Here is a 9,695-nt window from a genome sequence, read left to right on the forward strand (position 1 = left end):
AATTCAAATATTTAGACTACTTTCCAAAAAAATTCTAGAGTATTGACCTACAGGTCGCGATCCAAAAACGAAAATGTTCACAAAGTCGATATCTAACACCTGCAGGCTTGCCCCGATGTGAAGCTAGCGAATCCAAAGACCAAAGAGTTCACAAAGTCGATATCTGCCGTGAAGCTATCAAATCTGCTACCGTAATGACAAAGATTCCTATATCCTAGAAATATAATAAACTATACCTGAGCCTTGACCAGATTGCTACAACATTCAAAAAATTTTGAAATCCAATCCGATGTTTTGGTTTGAATTTAGGTTTTGTACGGCGGAATAACGGCAGGGAAAGAACGGCTCTTTGAAGTCTAAATTTAAACTCTTCACTTGTAAATGTCAGTGATACCGGGATATGCAGTGCTTGCGGTACCATCTTGGGATTCTTTTTGTTTCTTTTAACCAATTTTCTTTTAGTCTATTTTCAGAGATTCTTTCAAACAATATATTACTGAGAGTGCTGCTTTTCTCGTGAACCGGCGAGTGAAATTATTTCGGCAAGCGCTGACAGTGTCTGGACAGTCTTCCAAGTAAATCTCGAAAGCGGAGTCGACAGGTTTAGGAAGTTTTGGGCCACTGCGCAGGATGTCTGTGGATTTGCAGTGCACTGCCATGTTCTGGGTAATACGGAGCGGAGATGAACAGTTGAATATTTAATTTCGGAGAAATATTGAGAAAAACAATCTTGAATTTGGGGAAATATTGATAAAAGCTTTAAATATGTTGAAGTATATGGTTTTCGATATCTGCCTGTAGTATACAGCCTTCAACGGCTAAAACAAGCCGCTGGAGTTTCATTTGGATTATCTTTAGCTTGCATTTTCTGAAACAGAAATATTACAGTGTCATTTTTTGGTTGAGTTGCAAGGTCTGAGCATCATCGTTGTTTTTCGACATAAACAGAGCATTGACCGAAATACCTAGTTAAAGGTTTTTATTTAAGCAGTGATTTCTCTTTGATCAGAAAATTTGCGTGTTAATATTTGAACATTTTTAATCTTTGCCGTGGAAATACTGATAGTTAGATTTCGGTAGAAAAAGTACTTTGTGAAAGGTTTCTATTCAGGCCGTGATTTCTCTTTATTTCGAAGATTTGAGCGTCAATATTTGAACATTTGTAATCTTTGCCGTGTAAAAACTGATAGCAAAGTTAGATATGGTGTTACGCTCTGCTTATGTGGAAATGCTTAGAAATATAAACTTTTGACGGTGAATCTTTGAATGACTGTTTAATTTGATATTTATGCCTTTGCATCTGTGGCTCCAGGGTTAGAGAGACGAAAAATGACTTCGTTTGGTAGGAGTTAGTATAGTTTCTGAAGAGTTCCAGAAGATTTTATGAAAATTGGAAAGGAGCAGGGGACGACAACATCACATTTTAAATTTTAAGATTTTCAGTAGAGTCTGTAGTGCTTTACCATGCCGAGATTGAAGAAGTCGACAGTAAATTTATTACCAACGTCTTATAAATCCTTATATAATAATCCTTTAACGGAGCTGAAGCACGATAGATGCCGCAACAGTTCATGGGATCGTTCTAATGGTAATCTTAATTTGCATCTTTGCGGAGGTACCTCTGTGTTATGTGATAAGGAAAATAATGGCAGGCTATTCCAAGAGAGCCTTTCCAAGATTCGCTCAACGGAGCCTTCCAAAAGGAAATCGCCGTCTAAGAAGGGCAAAAGGCTGATTAAACACGCCACACTCGGTAATAACAAAAATAACACGGAATCCCGTGTCTTGAAGCCGACTTCACTTCAAGTGTGTATACAAATGAATGAACCGGACTCAAAGTTTGGTCGTTGTCCAGCCACGCCGAACAACAGTATGTTTGTTTGGGATGATTCAGATGCTGAAGCTGCGCCTGCACCTTCGTGGTCTACTCTCCCAAACAGGTAATATTTTTTCTCAGCTACAGTGTGCATATATACAAGTATTTTGAGGTTTTATTTACCAGAAAGTTCTGCAGTGTTTCAAGAGAGTGATGCCGCCTTTTTCTGCTGCAGGTCCTTGTTATGCAGGCCACTTCAGCCTGATATTGGCCGCTGTACATGCTATATTGTGCGAGAACGGTCTGACGGACTCGAAAATGCTTCGGTGTATTCATTGTATACTCATGTATGTTTCCTCTGCGACATGATCCTTCTTGGCTCTTAGTTTTCAGTACCAAATTTATTATAAATTGATTATGCATTTGTTAGAAGTCCAGTGTAGAAGTTGACAGGGTAGTTTTTTATTTTTCAAGTTTGTTTTGATCTGTTTCCTTTTCTGGAATCATTCTATTAAGGGAACTTAGGGAACAAACAATGGAGCGATGTGTTTGAAAATCATTTAGCATGAATCTTGGATACCATTAAAATTTGATTACCTGTGTTTATTTCATCATTTTCAATCACGAGAACCATGTTTCAGGGAAAAAGAAAGGAAGGTTCTGAACACTGCTTAAACTGTATAATAACAGAGCCTGAAGCCATTAGGGAGTAACTATCTTTGGGAATAGCAGATAGGCCTCCTAATTTTATTTTCCTAGTGATAAGGTGGGTTTCAACTTTCAAGACTTTTTACTTTAGCCTGCTTGTCCTTACAGACACCAAAGGAGGCCAAAGTTTAGTATTATGAAACTTAAATGAAAATCAGTTTACTCTTCGTTTGCAACAAGATACACTCTGAGATTTTGTTGCGCTAAGATATCTTGTTTCAGTGTCTCAAAATGCACCCGTGCGGTTGCAAATCTGAAAGATATTTCTTCACCATGGGTGTGAGATTTGTGACGAAAAGGACTTGCTACAGCATTTGTCCACCTTCACATAAACGATTTTCCCCTAGAAAGAATGTAAATTGGAAAACAAAAGTAGAAAAATCGCTGTATATAACAACCTGTCATATTATTTTTTAAGAGCAAAAGAACCACTTCTTCATATGACAGGAATGGAGATATATGGATAGACATGCCGGTTTTATTGTCACAGCAAACAAATCATACAGGCACACAGACTCTTTATATACAAATATAAAAATTGAAATGAGTGCAAGCTCAACATGAAAAACGACCTTTCTTTCATCTTTTTGTATTTCTTAAACAAACAAAAATACGTCTCACAACAAAATAATAAGTTTTGGTAATCATTTATTTTAATTTTTAAGTTTGTTTTGATCAGTTTCTTTTTCTAGAACCATTAAAGGAACTTAGGGAACAAACAATGGAGCCATGTGTTTGAAATCATTTAGCATGAACCTTGGATACCATTAAAATTTTGATTACCTGTGTTTATTTCATCATTTTCAATCGCGAGAACCATGTTTCATGGAAAAAGAAAGGAGGTTTCTGAACAGAGCCTGAAGTCATTAGGGGTTGGACTATCTTTGGGAATTAGCAGATGGGCCTCCTAATTTTCTTTCCCTAGTGATAAGATGGGTTTCAGGACTTTTTACTTTAGCCTGCTTGTCCTTAGAGACACCAAAGGAGGCCAAAGTTAGTATTATGAAACAAATGAGAATCAGTTTACTCTTCAATTGCAACAAGATACACCCTGGGATTTTGTTGCGCTAGGATATCTTGTTTCAGTGTCTCAAAATGCACCCGTGCGGTTGAAAATCTGAAAGATATTTCTTTACCATGGGTATGAGATTTGGAACGAAAAGGACTTGCTACAGCATTTGTACGTTTGTCCACCTTTACATAAACGATTTTCCCCTAGAAAGTATATAAATTGGAAAACAAAAGTAGAAAAATCGCTGTATATAATAACCTCTCATATTAATTTTTAAAAGCAAAAGAACCACTTCTTCATAGGACAGGAATGGAGGTATATGGGTAGACTTCTTTCATCTTTTTGTATTTATTAAAAAAAACAAAAATACCGCTCCCAACAAAATAATATGTTTTGGTAATCAGCGTTGTCCATCTGTTCAAAAAACGATAACATAAAGAGGATCATATCAAAATTATGGACGTTGTCCATCATGGGAGCGCACAGATCAAAAGAGAGGGAATGAGCCCGAGCTGTGGATCTCTTCCGAGATTAAGACCTTGAAATGAATCGTTCTGGCGTGATGAAGGAGACCCTGTTTTGACAAATTGTCGGCCACTGTATTTTGAAATCTGAAAATATGCGAGAGCTGAATATGTAAGAAGCTGCATTTTAATTCTTTAATCCACCTCATCCAGTTGCACAGAAGAGGGGGAGCAAAAACTGATCTCTCATTTATCCACTCGATCGCGACCTTCGAATCTCCAAAAACGAACGTTACATAATAAACTTAGAAATTAGAGATGGAAACATGAAAATATTTCTAAAACATACAATTTTTGAAATAATAAAATTGAAAGCCATTTTCCAATCATCGAACATAGTGTGAGTGGATATGATTTTTAATATGTTTTTATTAACAGAACAGGGTGAACTTATCCTTCTATAACGAGAATCATATCTTTCAACCGGTTAGATGAAATTGAAATACCTATGAGCTAATATCACTTTTCAGTGTCGACGTGAATGTTTTCGAATTTCAATATACAGAATCACATTTGAAGGCATGCTGAATATTTTATGACTTTAACAGGAAGGGCACGGAAGACAGGATCGAAAACTTGCTGTTGCTCGTCACAGGAGAAAAGGTGGCCGGTCAGAATTCATCATTGCCCAAAGTTGCTTTGGCATCTTGTCAAAGTCAGATGAAGGTTATCTTGGAAAGGTGACAGCAAACCTCCTAGGATCGCGATATCACATTTGGGATCAGGTGAAGAACTGCAAGTTTGATTTGCAAGCTCTTCCAATGGTCCAAAACATAATGTCGATTACAGAATACTGGTACTTTTATTCTGTTTAGCATTGAGGGCATTTGATTTATGTATTTTTTGGATCAATTTTTGCAGGGCAGTCCCCTAGATTCTCATGGAAGAGACACAAAGCAACTTCTTGGAGTTGTAACGTAAGATTTGAATCTGGGTATTTGGCTTCTTATGGAGCTGTGTAACCTTTAAAGGGTTTTAAACTTTTGTTGTGGTGAACAGATTTACGCCTACTGTGACTACATTGACTGGGAGCTTTAGGAGTATGCGGGTCTTCATTTCAAAGCAACAATCTATGCAATTAAAAAACACAACACAGGTAAGCCCATTTTACAGTTATGAATCTTTGTTGCAATGAATTCAAATAGCACTGGCCCACTGATACAACTTGAGTCAATTCAAATCATGGATGTGCATTGACACATGCTCAACACAGCATCCCGATGGGCTTCCGTACAAATGGGAGGAGAACATGACCAAAGTACACCAGTTATTCTCAAAAGTTCCCTATTACAACAAGGTGAGGATGCATTTTGAGAATATGCAATCAGAGGTTGTATATTCAATACATATAATCTTTAATTCAATTGTGCATCATGTAAGTACAAAACCCCAAATCCCTGTCGCATGATTTTGTATATTGCTATTCTTATATGACTGTTGACAAAGTATAAAAGTGTACCAGTATTTCCTCTGTTTCATTTGATTGTTCAGTCCTAAATATTTACGGGTTTTTTTGTGCATTCAATCATTTACATTAAAACAAAAATGAGGAGGGTTTATTGTTGAAATTTTCTTGCTGCATCCAGGATAACAAACGCTACGAGCTTGACTTCAGAGACAGGGCAAGATTGGGTGTCCGGATCAGAACCTCTGTTAAAAATTTTCAGCTTACAATGGAGGTAGTAATTTGCTTTGGTTTCCAAGTTATCCTCAAGTTAGTGAATAGACATGGGGATTTGAGACAAGCAGTCTGTGTGTGTACTCAATTTCGAAATTTGTTGGCTATCCTTCAGGAAAATGGCAAGCAATCAATACTGCTTCTTGGAAAGATTGGGAAATCAAAATATATTATGGATTACAGGTGATTCTTAAGATAATTCTGTGTGTGTATTTTCAGTCGCTAGACCCACTTTCATCTATTGTGCTGAAAGAGAATAACGTTTGTCTTTGACAGGTTCCCCATGACTGGCTACCAAGCTTTTTGTACATGCTTGGCATCTATTGATTCCAAGCTTTGCTGTTCTGTCTGAGGGATGATACATAATCACTAGTGAGACAGGCTTACAGATTTGCTTTGATTCTTCCAAATGCTCATTGGAGAATAACATTCTTTAGTTTTCTTAGTATTATATCCGATCCTAAAGCTATGGAGGACAATAATGTGTCCCTATGCCATGGAGGAAGGCCTGGAAATTCGTTTGATTGATCACTTGTTTTATCAATTTTTTTTTGAGAAAATAGCTTTTATGCTTTTACAGCTTTAATTTTTGCATTAGAATTTGAGATCATAATGCATTACTACCAGTGATCAAACGAAGTACCTACTGGTCTGTAACTCACAATGCGCGATAATTGAAACTAATAATGTGAGTTCTCGATGAGATCCTTCGTTATCAACGGATTGGTATATATTTCTATTTTAAATTGGGCTCATTGAAAAAGCATTTTGAAATTTTCATTCATAATTAAAATAAAAATGTGGAGTATAAAGATTTATTTACTTTTATATATGATCGTAATCAAACATGATAAATTTTTCTTTATGAAAGTTTCACTTTGATGTATATGCTCAATGTAACTAATAATGTTTTAATAAGTATGCTTTATTATGTTTTCATGCATACTTTATTGAAATACCTCCGCATGAATACGACTAATCTAGGTAGGTTTTGTATTGACCCTATCCTCTCGAATATCAAGACAAAATTTTCATTTTTTAAGAGTGACCATTTTGGTTGGAGGGCATGAGTTTTTCTCATCAGCGGTGGGTTTTCCAGGCATGCTCACTGATCCTTTCTCATCATTTTCTTTTCTACTTTCAAATTGTCTTGCATCGTTTGAGATAGTGTGTTCTTGCGAATTTTTAAATAAAAATTTAAAAATAATAATGAAAGATGATAAAGCAGTTGTATAAGTTTTTGTTAGTACATTAACCTGTTGGTTTGGCATCTGCATGAATCTTATTTAATAAAGATATAAATGTCTGATTGAAGTCCTTAAATTTTTATTTAGAATTCATCTTCATTTTGTAAATTTCCAGGACTGTGGTTGATGATTTATCACCACCAAATCTTTTGATAAAGGCTTTTTAAAACATAGTGCAGCTGCTTATTGATCCAGCTAGTAAAACAAAATCCCAGTTATGGGACTTTTCTTTGAAAGTGTAAGGAAATAAATGACATAGGTCATTTTTATGTTCTATATTTATAAAATTAACTACTATGAATCCACTGATATAATAATCTTCAGTATATTCTTTGTTCTTTGCACCCTTTCAAGGTCAGCAAGCCTATTTGGCATCCTAGTTTTTGATAGAGTAAAATTGAACTTCAAGTTTTTTATTTCCTTAATCAACAATGTTATTGCATTAAGAGTTGGGTTTGTTGAATTTATAGCACTAGGTGGATGTCCCGGAAGAATGAAAAATATCTATTTTTTAGCAAGAAGCAAAATTATCCTCAATTTTACCTTATGAGTTCTTGAGCTTATTTAAGATCATTGGGGTCTTATCCCTCAACAAAAATCCAAAATTCCCCTCGAACAGATCTACATAGTAAAGTAAGATAACACCTCCATGAGGCTTGATTTGTTTGGGAATATTTGTGAGAAACCAATATAAAACAGGGGAGGGGGGGCAAGGCGATGGGGGAAGTTAATAAGTATTATGTATATGCGTTATCACAAATCAAATACACAATAGCACCATAAATCAAACAACATATACACATGAGATATACATTTATGTGGAAACCCAAAAAGGGAGAAAACCACAAAAATTATGTTTATGAATAGTTGTACACCTCAATCTACTATTACATTATCTCTTTTGGCATCAACCAGAAGGAGAGACCCATCTCCTGAATTTACAAGCACATACTTGAAAGAAGTACCTACTCCTTGATGTTTATAAGCAACAATTTGAAGGAAACACTTGCTCTTTGATATGAAAAAACCAACTTGCTTTGCTTAGTAGATCCCTCTTTCATTCATTTTCAAACTGAAACCCTCAAACACATTCTTCTCTATTTAAACTTCAAACTTTCACTATTTCAACTCTCAATTAGCTAGATATTCTGCTACAAACATGCCTAAACTAGTAAATCAAATATGTTCTCTTCATTGTAACTCTTCTACTCAGCTTATTGTTGCTACTCACAAATTCTTTTTTCATGCATATACCCATGTACATGTTTCTCACAATCTCACTCAACTGCGTAGAATTTTCTTTTCATTTGCTACATCACTGGCTTTCTTTCTCACTCGGTTTCAATTTCTCATTAGCACAACTGACATTCTTGCATTGTTTTACTTTTCCTTTTATAGGCTCAACCCTTTAGTTACCATGGGCAAGAATTCATGGTTTTACCCATGGAATTCTCCTTGAGTGTATCAATTCAAGTTGATTGATATTTGATTGTATTGAACCTCCAAATTTGTATCCCAAATCTCTTTATACTCTATTGTTTCCCAATGGGTCAATGGCCGATACGCTCCTTGGGACCTTGCTCCTCAACCCACATAATTGAGGGTCGTGACCGTGAGCTCTAGCCACAAGGTGCTAAAACCTTTTGCCTGCCAGATTGTTGGGTCTTTCCTCTATGTTGCCACAACTTGGTGATGAATACCCAATAGATTGTTGGGTGCTTATCCACTAGCTTGTATGATTGGGAGTTGTGACCAACACACGAGATCTCAGATCTTGGGATCTCGACTAATTTCTTGACATAGCCATTGACTGCACACTTCAACTCGATAAACGATAGGTGGAACCCTAATATTCCAATATGTTGTAGCTGTTATAACAACCCTCCAAAATTTTTCCTATGCTTTGGTTTTGGAGCTTTTGTTTTGTCCACAAGAGCTTATCTTTTACTGTCGTCAAGTATTCATGTTGTGATCAAGACTTATCTTTTCATGCTTTGCTTGTGATGTACTGATCCCGACTTGACATCTTTCAAACACAAGCTAACTTTTGACTTGACCTTGCAGCATTGCTGGGTTTGCCTCCAGAAACTGCGCAATCTTGGAAGGCAGGCCAACCTTGCCTTCAGAAACTACACAATTCTTCTTATGCCAACCTTGAGCATGTAAACTGTGTAATTCTTGATGGAAGCCCAACCTTGATGAAAACTGCACAAAGCATCCCTTGAGCTCAGAAACTGCGCAATGCATTGAGTCAAGAAGTTGCCCAGTCCTCAGGAATTGCGTAATCCTTCTTGGAAGTGTGCATGCAAGTTTCCTAAAAAGGAAAAAAACAAAAAACATCCCTAGAAAATAGGGATTCACTAATTAGTTTCCCAAAGGTGGCACTCTCACTATTTTTGGAACTTTTTGCCAAGTGTCGGTTTTTCCCTGTTTTTAAGCATGCGCGTCATAAACCCTAATCGGTCTAGATCTATATAATGAATGCCACTAGAGCTCATTTGTATATTGATCTTGGAGCTCTATCATTCCCAAGGAGATCAAGGAGCCTTTGGTGGAGTTTGTGGCGTTTTTCCGGGTGAGTTTTGCTTTTGTCGTCTAAATTTATCATTTTTCTGTCGCTTTTTGTCTTTTGCCTTATGTGAGTGTTATTTTGCTTGTTTCATTTCATGGTTGTTGGTGTTTTAATGTATATTAGCTTGTACAAGTGTTG

At 36.4% G+C, this 9,695-nt stretch overlaps 1 protein-coding gene across 3 annotated transcripts; it reads left to right on the top strand.

Moving 5' to 3' along the window:
* Window positions 1–408: 408 nt before the first annotated feature.
* LOC149140791 (tubby-like protein 8) lies at window positions 409–6,469 on the top strand. 3 transcript variants are annotated; one of them, XM_089447639.1, is made up of 10 exons: window positions 409–666; window positions 1,313–1,940; window positions 2,052–2,163; window positions 4,609–4,785; window positions 4,922–4,977; window positions 5,060–5,156; window positions 5,274–5,357; window positions 5,647–5,739; window positions 5,854–5,921; window positions 6,015–6,469. In XM_089447639.1, exons 2-10 carry the CDS (start codon window positions 1,465–1,467, stop codon window positions 6,088–6,090), a joined length of 1,239 nt encoding a protein of 412 aa, XP_089303765.1. In that variant the 5' UTR covers window positions 409–666; window positions 1,313–1,464; the 3' UTR covers window positions 6,091–6,469. The 3 variants fall into 3 exon arrangements, with proteins under 3 accessions (XP_089303765.1, XP_089303764.1, XP_089303766.1); XM_089447638.1 differs by lacking the exon at window positions 409–666 and adding an exon at window positions 721–975; XM_089447640.1 differs by lacking the exon at window positions 409–666 and adding an exon at window positions 721–913.
* Window positions 6,470–9,695: the final 3,226 nt, after the last annotated feature.

This window comes from Pinus tabuliformis, chromosome X (assembly GCF_031772625.1).
Source record: "Pinus tabuliformis cultivar Carrire ecotype Pingquan chromosome X, CPIR1, whole genome shotgun sequence".
Classification (NCBI taxonomy): Eukaryota; Viridiplantae; Streptophyta; class Pinopsida; order Pinales; family Pinaceae; genus Pinus; species Pinus tabuliformis.

What these genes read in the sequence shown, in the direction of transcription:
- LOC149140791 (XM_089447639.1), top strand. Translation starts at nt 1,465, where the DNA reads ATGCCGAGATTGAAGAAGTCGACAGTAAATTTATTACCAACGTCTTAT. An exon ending in TGTATTCATTGTATACTCAT is followed by an intron (nt 2,164 to 4,608) that starts GTATGTTTCCTC and finishes TGACTTTAACAG; the next exon opens with GAAGGGCACGGAAGACAGGA. An exon ending in ATTTTCAGCTTACAATGGAG is followed by an intron (nt 5,740 to 5,853) that starts GTAGTAATTTGC and finishes GCTATCCTTCAG; the next exon opens with GAAAATGGCAAGCAATCAAT.